Source organism: Herpailurus yagouaroundi, unplaced genomic scaffold (assembly GCF_014898765.1).
Source record: "Herpailurus yagouaroundi ecotype Mexico unplaced genomic scaffold, PumYag 139, whole genome shotgun sequence".
Lineage (NCBI taxonomy): Eukaryota > Metazoa > Chordata > Mammalia > Carnivora > Felidae > Herpailurus > Herpailurus yagouaroundi.
In genome coordinates this window covers 48,724,454-48,741,477 of record NW_024412394.1, presented here as the reverse complement: position 1 = coordinate 48,741,477, position 17,024 = coordinate 48,724,454, and the positions used below count along the sequence as shown (strand labels likewise).

General features: G+C 46.5%; 1 protein-coding gene across 3 annotated transcripts in view; it reads left to right on the top strand.

Annotated features, from left to right (window-relative positions):
• GABRR2 (gamma-aminobutyric acid type A receptor subunit rho2) overlaps nt 1-16,420 on the top strand; it is a 44,692-nt gene extending 28,272 nt beyond the window's left edge. For 2 of the 3 annotated variants that reach the window (XM_040474154.1, XM_040474156.1), the window contains 7 exons: nt 2,385-2,452; nt 4,265-4,488; nt 5,472-5,554; nt 5,753-5,893; nt 9,070-9,222; nt 10,453-10,649; nt 12,522-16,420. In XM_040474154.1, the coding sequence (XP_040330088.1) occupies nt 2,385-2,452; nt 4,265-4,488; nt 5,472-5,554; nt 5,753-5,893; nt 9,070-9,222; nt 10,453-10,649; nt 12,522-12,833 (1,178 nt within the window). In that variant the 3' untranslated portion in view covers nt 12,834-16,420. Of the gene's footprint in view, nt 1-2,384; nt 2,484-4,264; nt 4,489-5,471; nt 5,555-5,752; nt 5,894-9,069; nt 9,223-10,452; nt 10,650-12,521 lie in introns of all 3 variants that reach the window. The other variant, XM_040474155.1, reaches the window with a different exon arrangement.
• Nucleotides 16,421-17,024: the final 604 nt, after the last annotated feature.

The window sequence follows — 17,024 nt, the reverse complement described above, 5'->3', positions numbered from 1 at the left end:
GCTCCAAGCAAGCTGATATATTTTATCTTGAAAATGTCCTTTGCCAAAACCAGCTCCTATTCATACACCGTGCCCATTATCTGAAAACCGGGCCACTGGGAGGTAGGTGCAGAGAGGGCGATAGCTATATTGTTTCTTTCCTTTGGCTCTTGGAATGACCTGATGTTGCAGATCCCATGGCACCTTAGAGAAAGGGAGGGGGGGAAGGGAGAGCCGGTCAAGTACAGCACACATCCATGAGAGGCAGTGGTGCCAGGGTTAAGAGCTCAGACTCTGGTCTGTTTTAACAGCTCTGGCAACAAAGGGTCCAGAGGATGAAGGAATTAACCAGCCCCACTTCCCCGATGGCAATGCTGGGGGCACATAGCCCCACGAAAGGGAGCAGGATCTGGGTACTAGGAGAGGACCCTGGCCAGGCTGCCCGCAGACTCTACCTCATGTTGCAAGCCCCCTGGGGGAGAAAGGCAGACCAGTCAGACCTAGGAGGGAGCCTCCTCCCCACACTGAACATTGCACTCTGGCACCTTCAAAGCACCCTGGGAGCCTAGAATAAAAAGAGAACACAGCTGTTAGAGCAGGGACGTCTCACGGGCCCTGACCTAAGCTCTCAGTTGAAAAATACGAGAAAATAAAAAGATCAGCTTACCCCCTGATTTATCCGAGAGGGAAAAAGTAAAAATAAAAAATAAAGCATTGTATTCATTTACTTTCATGTTTCAGAACATAGGAAATACCGGTTAAATTCCACTAGTAATAAATAAAATTCTTCCATTCTATTAGACTCGGTCAAAAAACGAATCTTCAATGGTGGGATTGCAAGTATTAGCAGGTGTACGGGGGACATTTGAGGGAGTTGGTGAGCCCATCCAATGCTCTAGGCTACCTCCATGAGGACCCTTGGCCCCCCAGTTTGGGCTAGAACTGAGGATTGAGCCTTCTGGTTCCTACTCCATGTCAGAGTCTCCCATCCTTTTTCCCAGCCCCTGACCAAAGTCTTGGTGCCTTCTAGACCTTCCAGACCCTCTGGTCCCTCCCAGACCTTAGGTCTCTTCCTAAGACCCAGACTCCTCCGGCCACCCTAAGGTTCTTCCTGCTCAGACCACAGTGGGTCAGCGTGCCCTTGTCCTGCACCCCCTGGCCAGGGTTCACAGGCTCCAGGTGCCACCGGGCTGGCCTCATGCCCTCTGTCCACCTGCCACCTGACTCTCAGAGATGTTTTTTGTCCATAACTATAATAGCATGTGTTAATATGCTTGATAAACACAGATTTTTGGCTTTCTCCATTCTAGATTTAAAAAATAGATTAAAATCTGGGGCGCCTGGGTGGCTCAGTCGGTTAAGCATCCGACTTCAGCTCAGGTCGTGATCTCACGGTTTGTGAGCTCGAACCCTGCATCGGGCTCTGCCCCTGGAGCCTGCTTCAGATTCTGTGTCTCCTTCTCTCTCTGCCCCTTCCCCACTCATGCTCTGTCTCTCTCTCTGTCTCTCTCTCTCTGTCTCTCTCTCTCTCTCTCTCTCAAAAATAAACAAATGTAAAAAAAGTTTTTTAAAAATCTTAAAATCTAAGAAACATTTTATGGAAGTATAACATACACACACAAAGTACACAGATTAAAGTGGGCAACCCACTAAGTTGTCACAAAGTGAGTGTAACCATCATCCAGCCCAAGACATAGAACAGGAAGCCACAGATAAACCCACCGCTAAACATGGTTTTGGAAATCTTGCCACAGGCCAGGTGGAATTGAGTGTCAAGCCCCTGTGCTATGTATTCTCCTACTTCTCATCTGACACGACCTGAAAGGTTTTAAAAATCTTGTACAGTTATGTCTTTTGCAGTGATCTGACTGCACAGAGATCTTGTCTCACAGCAGACTGAAGATTTCAAGAGGGCAGGATCCCAGGTATCTGTTAGGTCCTCTGTAGGTAGAGTTTGAATAATCGAACAAATCTAGCCCTGGGCATGCAAGTGTCCCAAGCCCAAATCAGAGGCCATTAGGCATTATCTGTCCTCTGTAGATGTCACAGGAGGACAATTGACCAGGGTCCCTACTCAGGCACTAGAGCATTATTCCCTTGACCCTACAGAGATAACCCTGGGATGTAGAAAGTAGTAATCCAGTTCATCAATTCATGCAACAAGCATGGGTTAAACATTCTCTTTGGCCCAGGAAAGGCAACATAGGGCAGACACAGTCCCTGCCCTCAGGAAGAAAGCTGAGGCACCCAACATGTCAGGAAGTAGCAAGAAAAAAACCCTCATAGAATTCGAGCCACTGCCTCACCCCTTCTCCAGTCAGGCTACCCCCAGGAAGGGGGTTGGGGTTGGTGACCCAGTCGTAGATAGAAATGTACCTTCACCAGATGTCTTTGCTCTTCTGCAGGCCCTGCTATCCCGGTGGGTGTGGACGTGCAGGTGGAGAGCCTGGATAGCATCTCGGAAGTGGACATGGTACTCAGGGCCCTTGGTGGGGCAGCCTCTGGTGCGGAGTCCTGGGGTTAAGGTTCTGTGAGCACCCGTGGCTGGTGGGGCTGCATGGGTGCAGGCTGTCCCCTGGTTGGTGGAGCAGGGGCCGCAGGAAATAAAACGGGGACTCACTCAGTTGGCTCAAGTGCACTGAAGCCTAGAGCAGAGATTCTCAACTTGATGGGTAAAAGTAACTTGGGGAGTTGGTTAAGTGCACATTCCTGGACCCCACCCTGGACTTCCTGAACGAGAGTTTCTGGGAGTGGGACCCAGCACGTTATATTTTGAACACACTCCTCAAGTGATGTGACTGGTGAGATGAACCACACGTGGAGGAGCACGGGAGGTGGACATTTTCGGACAGAAATTCTGCAGTTTCTGCTCTCCAGTGCCTGCCTTGAGCATCGCTCCCCTATGCATTCCTTGGCAGGGTCCACCGAGGCCAGGTGGTAAGGGAGGGCTCTTTGGAGAAGCCTCGTTTCAGCTAAGACTTGAGGGGTAAGAAGTAGACAGTGAGGGGAGCGCCAGAGCAAGAGCAGGAAAAAGGCCCCTGAGGCAGAAGAAACAGGTTTACAAACATAAACTAAAACAGTGCAGCACAAAAGGAGGAAGAGGTGGGAGTAGAGGAATGGGCAGGTAGGGTGCTCCCTTCCAGCCTAAGATGTATAGGTGTGCTGCAGGACAGCCAGAAGATGTGTAGGTGTGCTGGTAAAGTAGAAGTTTGTGGGCACTAATGCTCTGAGACCACCACCACTAGGTGTCTTTCCATCCTTGCTCCCAGAAGAGGGTGTTGGAGGGCACTTATTTACTTATTTGCACTTATAACTTAGCACTCACATCTTCTGGCTGCGGCAGAAGGGTCAGAGTCTTGGTCTAGGCATCAACTATGCAGGCAAGGAGACACTGTTTGGCAGAATGAGCTTTGAGGATGAAATTATAGCAGATATGCAGCTGTCCAACCCTTCATCCATTCATTCCTATGCCCCCCATTTTTCCATCCCGCAAATATCTATTGAGCGCCTACTCTGTGCCCTGCCAGGCACTGAGTTAGGGCTTAGGGATTCAATGGTGGGCAGGACACACTTCTGCCTTCAAAGATTCTACAAGACCAATGATAGAAACTCTCTTAAACGGTTTCTATCATTGACTGTACAGGTTTCTCCAAGTGTGTGCTAACTTGAAACTGAATGCTTAGCCAATAGGTAAGGAGCCCTGTGTGCACAAGTCGAGGTGAGAGAGAGAAGGACTTTGGGGAAATCCCGCCCTGCTGGCCCCCATGCCAGGCTGTCTGCCTTACAGCTGCGGGTTTCATTTGCAAAGCCTGAAGGATAGGCTGCTCAATTTCCTGGGCTCCAACCTCATGATGCACTATGAACCATTCTCTTTCCTACCATTTCCTAGCAGCACCATTGTTGCGGCCACTGTCCTACAGGGCTGCAGAACTGTCACCTCCAACTCTGGAAGCTGAGTCTGAGGTGTCTGTTACATTGGTTGATGATGAGTTGGCTGTAAGAAAGGAAGGTTTCTGGGGCGCCTGGGTGGCTCAGTCGGTTGAGTGTCCAACTTCGGCTCAGGTAATGATCTCACGATTCATGGGTTCAAGCCCCGTGTCAGGATCTGTACTGACAGCTCAGAGCCTGAAGCCTGCTTCAGAGTCTATGTCTCCTTCTCTCTCTCCCCCTCCCCTGCTCATGCTCTGTCTGCTTCTTCTCTCAACAATAAATAAATGTTAAAAAAAAAAAAAAGAAAGGAAGCTTTCTAAGCATTTCTGTTTGGTGTCATCTTGGGCTTCCATAGGACTTCACCATGACCCTGTACCTGCGGCATTACTGGAAGGATGAGAGGCTGGCTTTTCCCAGCACCAACAACAAGAGCATGACCTTTGATGGCCGGCTGGTAAAGAAGATCTGGGTCCCCGATGTCTTCTTTGTTCATTCCAAAAGGTCATTCACCCATGACACCACCACTGACAACATCATGCTGAGAGTGTTTCCAGATGGGCACGTGCTGTACAGCATGAGGTAAATGCCCATGGGGTCACTGTTTCTTTGTCTAATGCCATTCTACTATGTATGATCAGTCTCTTTGGCCCTGAAGAGTTTATCGCTGTGGTTGGGCCTGTGGGCTATACAGATGGTCCAAGTCTCCTGACGCCTGTTAGAACTTTCTAAAGATGAAATGATCACCCTAGTAGCCAGCGACTTCCCGTCATCTGGGATCTTAAACTCAGGCTAGGAGACTAGTTAGGCTCGAATGAGTTTGGGGAATCAATGCCCTTCTAGATACCTTCCACCCCTGAGAGCCTATGATTCTAGTTTGTTGGTAATAAAGATTAAAAAAGGTAACAATAGGGGTGCCTGGGTGGCTCAATCAGTTATGGGTCAGACAGGGTCAGGTCATGATCTCACAGTCCATGAGTTCCGGCCCCGTGTCGGGCTCTGTGCTGACAGCTGAGAGCCTGGAGCCTGCTTCTGATTTTGTGTCTCCCTCTCTCTCTCTGCCTCTCCCCTGCTCCTGCTCACTCTCTCTCTCTCTCTCTCTCTCTCTCTCTCTCAAAAATAAATAAACATTAAAAAAAAAGGTAACAATAGCTACTGTTTATTGAGTGCTATTGCAGATTGCCTTGTGGACTAATGAGTGTTACACAGGCTTATTCCACATCTTCTTGGCCTGCTTGTATGCTTCACCAGAATTCAATGCTAATAGCCTTGGGGTGGTGGAGGGTGGGGGGAGGGCATAACCACCCAGGCATCCTTGAGGGAGGCAGCCCGCTGGCTGAGGGCAATGCCCAGAGAAGGGTGCAGATGTGGGCCACTGACGGCCAACACCCTCAGTAGCCGGGACCTGGGCCATGTCTTATGGAAGGACAGAACTCTAAAAGTTAGGGTCCTGCAACTTAGATACTGGGATTTCCAAACTGCTGAAGTAGACATGAGGAGGCAGCTGCTCTTGGTCATGCCAATAACTCACTGCATGAGCCAATATGCTCTTTTGGGTTGCCTAGGATTACAGTCACTGCCATGTGCAACATGGACTTCAGCCACTTTCCCCTGGACTCCCAGACCTGTTCTTTGGAGCTGGAAAGCTGTAAGTATCCATATTCTTAATGACAGATCTTTGCCTCTTCCCCTGTCCAATCCTTGTGCCATTTTAGTAACGTGAGACCACATACTGCCTGCCAGTGTTAAGACCTGTTCTCACCGAAGCTGGTGTAGGATTTCCCTGTTGTTTCAGCCTGCGTCAGAATCAAAGGAGTCAAATTAACTTATTTTCCTCTCCCCAAAGATGCATATACAGATGAAGATCTGATGCTGTATTGGAAGAATGGGGATGAATCCCTGAAAACAGATGAGAAGATCTCCCTGTCTCAGTTTCTGATTCAGAAATTTCACACCACTTCCAGACTGGCCTTCTACAGCAGCACTGGTAGCTAATGTTTGCCCTGGTCTAATTCAGATGTGGAAGAAAATACATGAGAATTCTCCAACCTTAAACTTTTCCCTTTCTAATGAAAATGAATTTGCATTATTAAATAACGCATAGTTCTACCAAACATTAGCAGCACTTAAAAGCAGAGTTTTAAAAAGTTGCTGTCATGTCTCTCATGGCCAGAGGCAACCACTCCTAACGAAGTGGAACACACCCTTGCAAACATCCTGCTTTAATTATGTAATTGCACAGTTGTGGGGTCATGCTTTACATGCTGTTCGGTAATCTAGTTTATTTGACTTAATGCTACAGATGATAGCTTTCCGAGGAAATGTATTTATTACTTATATTTCAATCTATAGATTTATTTTTAATGTTTGGTGTAACTCATCCTGGACCCTGGGCTGTGTCTGAAGTGTTGAGAGGATGCACTTGTCAGTCCCTTTCTAATCTCACTGTGAGCTCTTGTGGTAGTTTTCAGAGGGCTGTCATAATAAAGTACCATGGTCTGGGTGCCTGAAACAACTGGAAGGTATTTGCCACAGTTCTGGAGGCCAGAAGTCTGCAGGCCATGCACCTCCCTTAGGCTCTAGGGGAGGAACCTTTCCTTGCCTCTTACTAGTTTCTGGTGGGTGCTGCATTCCTCTGATGTCGGCTTCTGTTATCATATGGCATTCTCCCTGCGTCCCTCTCTGTGTCTTCACATGCTGCTGTTTCTGGGTCTCCCTGTCCACACTTCCCTCTTCTCTGAGGACACCAGTTGTTGGATTATGGCCCACCCTAATCCAGTATGACCTCGTCTCATCTTGATTCCATGTACAAAGACTCTATTTCTTTTTTTTTTTTTTAATTTTTTTTTTCAACGTTTTTATTTATTTTTGGGACAGAGAGAGACAGAGCATGAACAAGGGAGGGGCAGAGAGAGAGGGAGACACAGAATCGGAAACAGGCTCCAGGCTCTGAGCCATCAGCCCAGAGCCTGACGCGGGGCTCGAACTCACGGACTGCAAGATCGTGACCTGGCTGAAGTCGGACGCTTAACTGACTGCGCCACCCAGGCGCCCCCAAAGACTCTATTTCTAAATAAGCTCGCATAGTGGGAGTTAGGACTTGGACATATCCCAATTCAACCCACGATAGCCCTGTGGTAGCTACAGGACCCTAGAGGTCTTCTCACTTAATGACTCTTGGTGTATTGGGAAGCCCAGGCTCTTCTGTGGAAAGCTTTTGTTCTACTTTCTGCCCCCACATGGCCACCATCTCCCTGTTCATCTGCCCCCCACACACCCCTCTGTCCCCAACATCAAACGTGGAGAAAGTTCGAGCCTCAGTCAAGGTTGTGTTAGTGTTTAGACAGCTCAAGCTTTCTTCACTTTATGCCCACAGTGCTTGTCCTCATCCCTTTCTTCCCTTTTCTGTCGATATGTATGTCCACAGAATTTTCTCTTCTCATATCTTCTTGGTAAGTTCAAACCAACTCTCTTTCTAAGACCAATTTTAAGAATGTCTTACATAACTTTTTATTATGTGCCACTGTTTTTTAAAAATATTTTTTCTTTTTTTATTGAGGGACAGAGCGTGTGCATGCACGCACCCTCATGCACAAGTAGGGGAGAGGCAGAGAGAGAAGGAGACAGAGAATCCCAAGCAGGATCTGTGCTGTCAGCGTATGGCCTGATGTAGGGTTCCATCCCACAAACGATGAGATCATGACCTGAGCCAAAATCAAGAGTCAGACACTCAACAGACTGAACCACCCATGCTCCCTTTTATTTCTTTATTTTAGAAAGACAGAGAGAGCATGAGTGGGGGAAAGAGGAAAGAGGGGGAGAGAGAGAGAGAGAGAGAGAGAGAGAGAGAGAGAGAGAATCTTAAGCAGACTCCACGCTCAGCATGGAGCCCAACATGGGATTTGATCCTAGAACCCTGGGATCATGGCCTGAACTGAGATCTGGAGTTGGGAGCCCAAAGGACTGAGCCACCCAAGCACCCCCAGAGTATACATTTTTAAGGATCCTGGTTTCTTCCTAGTGTTTCCAAGGCAACTCTCCCTGATTTTCTTCCAAGGAAAGGATAGTGGAATAGTCCTTAGCAAAATGAGGGCAACTCTCAGCCTTTCCAGAAAAACCCTGTGCAAACCTAAGGAACAATGTGATTTGCTTCATGGGTGCCAATTTAAGTGTGGAAAATCTGACATGACTGGGTAAGCGCTGTGGTATGAATAAAGGATTGGGAGTTTCTGTCATAGTTGAAGATTACTTTCTATTTATCCACTCCACTGAAAGCACCTACCTCATTGAAATAACCCAGGAACTTACACAGTAAACCATGTGCCAAGCTTCTAATGGACCCATCCTATTGTTCCAGCCTTTCCCTATTGATCCACCCCTTCCTTTCCCTGACTCAGTACTAACTTTCCATGCCAGCCAGTTGGGCTTTGTCCCCTTCCTCAGCAGCATTTTTCTGGGTGCAGCCTGAGGTCCTCCTGCATCCAAACCATCAGGGCAGTGTGCTTGACAAACAGATTTCTGGGCCCTCTTGCAAGCTACTGAGTCAGCATCCCAGGCTGGGCTGAGATGGGAGTGGGGTAGGTGTGTGCACACAGTTTCAGTCCACTTTATACATTTATACTGTCCTTGCCACCATCTGTGGTCCCAGTGATTGGGTATCGATTTTGTGGATCATTTGAAGCCTTACCATTTTAGTCCTTGTTTACAACCACTCATCTTGTGATGTATGTGGAGGTTGGCTCAGCTGATAATCTACAACAAAGGGAATAGTGATAAGATCCCAGCTCTGCGGGCTCCTGCCTCTCTGGTATTGGAATCAATAAAATAGAACCAGTCCCCCTGTCTTAGGTTCCTGAGTTGTGAGTCCTCAGGAAATATGGTCCTGGTTTGCAAATAACAAATACCCAACAAGCAGCTAAACATAGATCTCTCTTTCTACCTTTTCCCAAAGTGCTGTGGAGAGAAATTAGGTAACATTGAATAAATAAATGTGTTTATAGGAGGGAGGGCTTTGATTTTAGAAAGGGGATATATTCTATTAAGTCAATGATCATTCACTTTGAACTTTCTGCTGGAGATGAGAGCAATATGGGGGAACCCAGGGAAGGAGTTTGTTTTTGCCTCTCTCACTGAACCTCACGCGCTTCCTCCTGTGTCCCCCAGGCTGGTACAACCGTCTATACATTAACTTCACGTTGCGACGCCACATCTTCTTCTTCTTGCTCCAAACCTATTTCCCTGCCACCCTGATGGTCATGCTGTCCTGGGTGTCCTTCTGGATCGACCGCAGAGCTGTGCCCGCCAGAGTTTCACTGGGTAAAAGCATGTAATAAGGTGTGATAGGGTGGTTATTTTTTCATAACTGATCACTATAAAAAGAAAAAGTAGGGGCGCCTGGGTGGTTCAGTCGGTTGAGCATCCGACTTCAGCTCCGGTCAATATCTCGCAGGTGACGAGTTCAAGCTCTGCGTCGGGCTCTGACAGCTCAGAGCCTGGAGCTGCTTCCGATTCTGTGTCTCCCTCTCTCTCTGCCTCTCCCCCACCCATGCTCTCTCTCTCTGTGTCTCAAAAATAAAGATAGACAGTAAAAAAAAAAAAAATTTTTTTTAAAAGAAAGAAAAAGTAAAATCATTATTCAGAGTTCTTAACTGATTGGCTGCCAGAGCCAAAAGGAGCAGACTTTCCTCCTGCTCCTTGCCCTCACTGTTCCCACACTGCTCTCAGCTTTCTAGACTATTTTATGAAAACCACAGGGAGCTACAACTGCATCAGCTTTGCTCGAGTCATTTCAGAAGGAAAAAGCTTGTCTGGGGAATAGATGTCCACTACCAGCAGTCTTAGAGCTCACTACGTCGATGAATAAGACAATTCTGCAAATGCCAAAAACTTATTTTGTAAATACAAGAATTTTGTTTGCTGGCCTTGTTTGCATAGAGTGAGAGTTTGAAAGCAGGGCCTGTATCAGGAGACTTGGGGGGAAGGAAAGGGCTGTATGCCCTGGAGTTGTGGTTTTAGTCCTTGCAGACCCTAAATTCCAGAGTGAACCGTAACAGCTCATCGTTGTCAATCTGGACAAAATCAGGCTGGGCTCCCAGAAATGTGAGGGTTTAACCTGCAAGGCACAGGGAGCAAGAAACTAGCATGCAGGCTTCCGGGAATTTCCACAGTCTTCAGAGACTTAACATGGCCCAGAGAGAGAATGAGGCCATTCCTTGTGGTGTGGGAAGTTTCCTTTAGTGGTGTCCTTTACTCACTGTTTCAAATTCCACATCTGGATGGGTCCTCCGTGAAGCCCTGCTGATGCGGTCAGCCATATCGCAGAGACCCAGTCCCCCAAGGGGCGTAGAATGAAAGAGGACCAGCAGTGAGCTGGCCAGGAGGGGGCCTGCCTGCTGCCTGTGGGGCAGATCCTCAGCATGGATGTTTCCATGCCCCGGGGGTTTCTCGTTAGATTTAAGAGATGGAGAATATAACACGGTGACTCAGTGGACTGTGGGAGCAGTTCTGTACCCTTGTTGGCGGCTGAACTAGAGCTGGATGTTGCAGGTATCACCACCGTGCTGACCATGTCCACCATCATCACGGGCGTGAACGCCTCCATGCCCCGCGTGTCCTACATCAAGGCGGTGGACATCTACCTCTGGGTCAGCTTTGTGTTCGTGTTCCTCTCGGTGCTGGAGTATGCAGCTGTCAACTACCTGACCACGGTGCAGGAGCGGAAGGAGCGGAAGCTCCGGGAAAAGGCGAGACAAGTTTCATTCACTTCCTGTCCTAGCTCAAGCTACTGGTTGGATGAGAATGGCAGGAAGGAGGGTTGTGTGTAGAAAAGGGTGATGTTTATGCAAAAGGAGGGAGATCTATTTTAGAGTAGGTTCTAGCTTCTACCACAAAGGATCCCAGACAGCAGAAAGTCTTTGGATCAAGACTAGGAACAGGAAGACTTGGATCCTTAGGTCCAACTCTGCTACTTATACTGGGCTTCCGTTTCCTCATCTGTAAAAATGGTATAGCTGAACCCTCACCTCGCCTTCCTCCCAGGGTTATTGTAAAGATCTCATGAAGTAATGTATATAAAAATTATTTTGAAGCTGTGGGGTTCTAGAGTATCTAGTATAGTATAGTATCTAAAGTGTCACTGTTACTATTGAACATGTTTAGGGAAGGTGCCTCCATGTCCTATGACCAGACAAGGAGAGTTCTAGAGTTGAACATTCCTGTGTTTATCTGCGCTCTCACCCAGTGAAAATTCAGCCACATACACCTTTAGCCTTTAGACTCACTGGAAATACTATGCTATATACACTGCACTGCAGTATATTAACCCGTAGCATGAGATACAGTGGAAATGAGGAATTCGGGCAATGTGCATAGGCCTTTGGCACAGGGAGGGAAAGTCAATTCCTTTCGTATTCAGAGTCTCATTAATCGCAGTAAGAAATAAAATGTCAACTTGTTAACCAAATCATTGCTCATCATCGCGCCAATCGAAATGGGCATTCTCCTAAAAGGTATAAAGATCAGGGGATATGAAAATCCCACATTTATGCACATCTAGGTGGCTAATAGCTCCTTAACATAAGGGACTTTTAAATTTTAGGAAAAGAGGATGTGTTACCTTTTCAAAAATAGTCTTTCAATGCCCACATCATACGTGTTAAATATTTCTACACTGCCTCCAAATAGGCTAAATTGTTTAAGAATTTATTTTTAAAATTCTATTCAAACCTTTTCTACTTTAGCATTTGAGTGGTATGCACTCAGATTTTCAATAATCTGCTCATCGGTCATTGTCAAATGATTTTGGATTATATTTAAACATTTTTGATTTATAGTCAAATGAACTTTCCCATATAGAGCTGTTGAAAAAAATAACAAGCCTTCACCTGACAAATATGGGCTCATGAATTATTGAATGGTGCCAGCTAGAAGCCCACTCTTTACTGACTCAAATTTTGGAAAGAAGTGAAACCATTTCCTTCCTTAAAAAAGGCATTGCAGGGGCGTCTAATGGGCTGAGTTGGTAGAGCATGTGACTCTCCATCTGAAGGTTGTGAAGTCAAGCCCCACACTGGGCATGGAACCTACTTAAAAAATAAAATAAAATAATAAAAATGCATTGAAGGCACCATAACCTTTTATGCTTTAGAATAAAGACACTCTCCTACCTAGTCATCTTTTGATTCATGCACAAAGAGGTGGAGACCCACAACTGGAATGAGAATGTGCAGGTTTAAAGTTTTGACTCTGACTCTAGCTATGTAATTTCAGGAGAACTATATAGCCTCTCTGGGTCTTGGCCTCTCTGCAGTTGAGAGCATGTGAACTCAATCAGTGATTCTGGACCCCGGCTGCACAGTAGAATCACCTGGGGAGCTTCGAATTAATTCATTTAGAGTGGAGCCTGGGTGTGGCCATTTTAAAGAGCTCCTGGATGATTCTAATATGCAGCCAGGGCGGAGAGTCATTGGACTGAGTGATCTCTGGAGATCCTTCTAGTTCTGCCTTTCTGTGGTTCTGAGTAGCCAGAGGGCTTTGCTCTCGGCCCAGGCCACCTCCTCTGCACCTCCACAGGGTCTAAACATGCCTGCCACCTCTCTTGTGTTTGCTGCCTGCAGTTCCCCTGCACGTGTGGAATGCTTCCCTCAAGAACCATGATGCTGGATGGAAGCTACACTGAGTCTGAGGCCAACAGCCTGGCTGGGTACCCACGAAGCCATATTCTGACAGAAGAAGAAAGACAAGACAAAATAGTGGTCCATCTGGCTGTGAGCAATGAATCCAACTCCTCTAGGAAGAAGGGGCTTCTGAAGGGCCAGATGGGTCTTCGCATCTTCCAGAACACCCATGCCATTGACAAGTACTCCAGGTTGATATTTCCTGCCTCCTACATATTTTTCAACTTAATTTATTGGTCAGTGTTTTCCTAGAAGCCCTGAGACTATGCTTGGGAAAGGACATAGACATCTATGGGGCCTGGCCAGCCGTCTGCACATGGACCTGCTGACCACTCTTCCCTCACCAGACGGAGCAGCTGTCCCTGGACCACCAGATCCTGGACCACGATGGCAGTACCCCCTCTCAGAGGAGCCCAGGAGCCCTTTCCCTGACCTCATGGGTTTGCTCCTCATTAATGGTGTGTTCTGTGTCCTATTTCATGCCTCATTGGGACTGTCTTCTTCTGTTCTTGTGTGTAAACAAGAGCACAAGAGGCCCCCCCCCCCCTATAAAAATGACTCAAATGCCTCCTAGATATTCTGATACCCTAAGGAAGCCCAGGATTCAGTTGTGAAGGGACAAGGAAGAATAAAGGGCAAGCTTAGGGGCTTTATGGATAAGAGACAGGAAATAGGATTCAAAATAGGAATTAAAAAATATGTAAACCCGTACAACTAGATTAAGTGCCTACCTAGGAAGGAAAAAAAAAAAAAAAGCTCAGATCCCTGATTGGAAATGATTTGACCTGTGTGAGTCTGGCAACTCACAGGATTTTGCAATCCATTCAATCATTTGTTAAATATTGAGCCCCCACCTTGTGCCAGGTACTGTGAAAACGAATAGAAGTCTCTTTTCTCAGAGAACTTCTCTAAGCTTGCAGTCATTCTACATATGGCAGAGGGTACTTCTGCCCTTCTTTTTCTCCCAGCCCCCACTTAGCCCATGGATCTGTTCTGTTTGCTGGTGCTTTTACTTCTATGTCTGTCTAGAAAAGCACTTTCTGTCTCCTGTGAGGCCCTCCTAAGGCCAGCTTAATACTTCTTTCTTGGAATCTCCATTCAGGGCAAGTATAGTATTGGGGAGAAGGCCAGGGATTTGAGAATGGGTGATAACAGAACTTGGTCTTGGAGAGGAAGGAGCCATGAGTCTGCTGTGGAAATGTGTTCCACATGCCATCCTACCTCCCTTACTGGGCTTCTCCCCCAGCAGACAGATGACCTCAACAATTCCTGTGTCCACCCCTGCCCCCACCCCAAGGGTGGGCAGAACTGCCCCTGCACCCTGGAATGATTTCTCCTTTCCACAAGGAATTGACTTTCCTCTAATGTGGCTAAGCTCAAATTAGGAAAGCAATATGATTTATTGAAGCTATAGTAAGTTGTGAATGACCATTCCTCTTAATCCTATTTTAAGAGTTTTCTAGTTAACTCAAGTGAACCTCTAATTAGCAGTATTTATGGAAATATAAAGGATATGATTTTGAGAAGGGGGCCTTTTCTTTAAATCACAGCACTTGGAATCAGAGGGCTGATCTAGGGAGTAGGGAGGGAATGCCCAGCTCAGATTTCTTGCTTAATAAAAGAAGTTGTTCTGCTCTGTCCCCTACCTGCTGCCCCTTCTACCTTCCTGCTCAGGGTCTGAGCATCTAGTCCTTTGGTCACAAGTATACAAATGGTACAGGAAGAGAGTATAACCCTGCCTTAAATCAAGTGAGCTCTGGCCTGTGGAGTCTGCTTTGCAGCTCCTGACTTCCAGGGGCAGAGCTTTTTAGTTCCTGAAGATTAGAGCACAGGTAGGTACCAGAGCCTCCTGAAGTTTCAAGTCAAGGGCCCGTACATCCCTGATCTGCTCACTTCTCCCGCACCACAACCGCCATACAGTTGCCCTATGCATCTCCGCTTCTCTGGTCCTTCCTTTCGTCAGTTACCCACCCATTTCCTCTGTTTCCATACCCATTCCTGTGTGATCCTGGTCCCAGACACCCCTTTGCTTCGCCACTCCACTGTCCCTGTTGAGACCCAGACTCACCATCTCTGGCCACCAAGCCTACCAGTCCAGAGGCTGTGTGATCAGGACTGGGATTTGAGGAGTTAAACTCTCAACAGGACAGCCTCCAGGCAATAATATGGCATAGATTACCTTGGGCAACTGCGAGTTTGGGAGGTTCCCAAGACCACTCTCAGGTTTAATAATTCACTGGAAGGACTTTCAGAACTCAGAGGAACCATTATACTCACAGTTATGCTTGGATGTGGCAAAAGGATACAGATTAAAATCAGTGAAGGAAAGCAGCATTTAGGGCAGGGAGCAGGAGAGACCAGGCACAATTTTTAACTATTCTCTGTCAGTGAAATCATGCAGTTAGTGCTTATTTCTCTCAGCAATGATGTTTGACAATATGTACCAAGTATTGCCAACCAAGAAAATGTACCCAAGTCCATCAAGGTGTGCAGAGTTTTTATTAGGGGCTGGCCAATGTAGATACAGCTAACTGCCCACCTGGCTGACCTTAGTCTCGAACCTTTTCAGAGGTTGAGCTGACAACTCTTATCCTTAGGCCTCCATCATAAATCACACTGTTAGTATAGACTATCTGCCTTGACCCAAGGCTCCAAGGTAAAGACTCTCCTATTGGGCAGTATATCCCAAGGGCTTAGAAATTACCTCCAAGGAGCTGAGGCTGACCCAAACCCTTTCTTTTGTCAAGGCTAATCCTTTACTGCACAGCAATCTTTGTAAATTACTTATTGTTAATGCTGATCGTTGGGTTGCTATTATAGATTCATGCAACGAACATTTTAAACATGCCTTGCACTGGGATGTTCAAATTAAGAACAAGTGTTAGTTGCAGCTGTCAGAGAGGGTATACATATATAGAGGACAGTGTACACAAATATCTACAAGTTAAAAAGTGTTAAGTGCTACAGTAGTGGTTCAAAGTGTAATGGGAGGGAGTGCAGAGGAAGGAGAGAATGATTTCTACTGGGAACACTGGATCTCATGGACAAAACACCCCTGAGCTGCCCCTTGAAGGTTGGAGATTTGGAGATGAACATGCTAGACGCACATCGCACATGTAGAAAAGTACGTACTGGATCTGTGCCGTCCAATATGGTAGCCACTAGCCATGTAGCTATTTAAATTTAAGTTAAATTAAAAGTACGGTTCTTGCCACTGCACTAGGCACATTTTCCAAGTGCTCTTCTCAATTGCCGCACGTGGATAGTGCAGACCTAGAGAATGTTTCCGCAATCACAGAAAGTCCTGTTAGATAGTGCTGCTGTGGATGAAGGGGTCAGCCTGAGCAGGGGCATGAGAGCGGCAGGAAAGTCTAGGGCTGCACAGTGTAAGGTTTGTGGGACAAGTCATCTGTTTTTGCTGGGTCCTAGGCTATGGGAAGAGGAGGTGAAAGACCAGCACTTTCCACAACACTAGGGTCATGGCAGGCTTCCCCCATGCCAGTGCCAACAAGGACAGCGCCCCCTCCCTGGAGTTGTCTGGCCCAGAACCACTGGGTTTCCTAGCCTCATGGACAGATAAAAGATGAAACTATGAAAAACAAGGATTGTGGGATGATACAGGGCATCTGGACTTGTTTAGAAATTTTTAGTCTCTGTAGATTCTGGTAGGCCACAGTGCTACTCAAAGAATAATTATGTTGTCATTAAATAGATTGCTGTAGTTGTCTTATTTAATTCCAATACTGCTCTGCTTCTATGTTGTCTTCATAAATTGAGGCTCATATAACATGGTAGCCTGTTCACACTCAAAAAAATAAAGATGTATTTTAACTAGCTTACATATTTAACTGGAGTTAATAGTTAATAGTATGATGTTTACAATCATAAATAGCATTTTATCATGTAGAATCATAATATAATGACACCACTGTATTTAACACTGCCTTACTGCAGTGTAACACAGTCTGACTCTACTTAAGAAAAGTAGAGAATTAAAAGGAGGTAAAGAAGAGACAATAGGAGGGGTGTCTGGGTGACTCAGTTGATTAAACATCTGACTTTGGCTCAGGTCATGATCTCCTGGTTCACAAGTTCGAGCCCAGCGTCAGGCTCTGTGCTGCAAGCTTGGAGCCTGGAGCCTGCTTTGGATTCTGTGTCTCCCCCTCTCACTGCCCCTCCCCGCTTGTGCTCTGTCTCTCTCTCTCTCAAAAGTAAATAAACATTAACAAAAAAAAAGAAGAGACCATAGTAGGAGTAGAAAACAGGAACTAAGGAAATGTTGAGGACATGGAATGATTCACTCTAGAGGCAGGAAGACAGCAGTAAACATGATTGTTATCAGGGATGCTTGAATGATACTTTATTTCACTGACTCTAAGGCACCATTGATGTAAGATGCACCCGTATTTTATGTACCACCAAGAAAGAAAAAAATGCTATGAA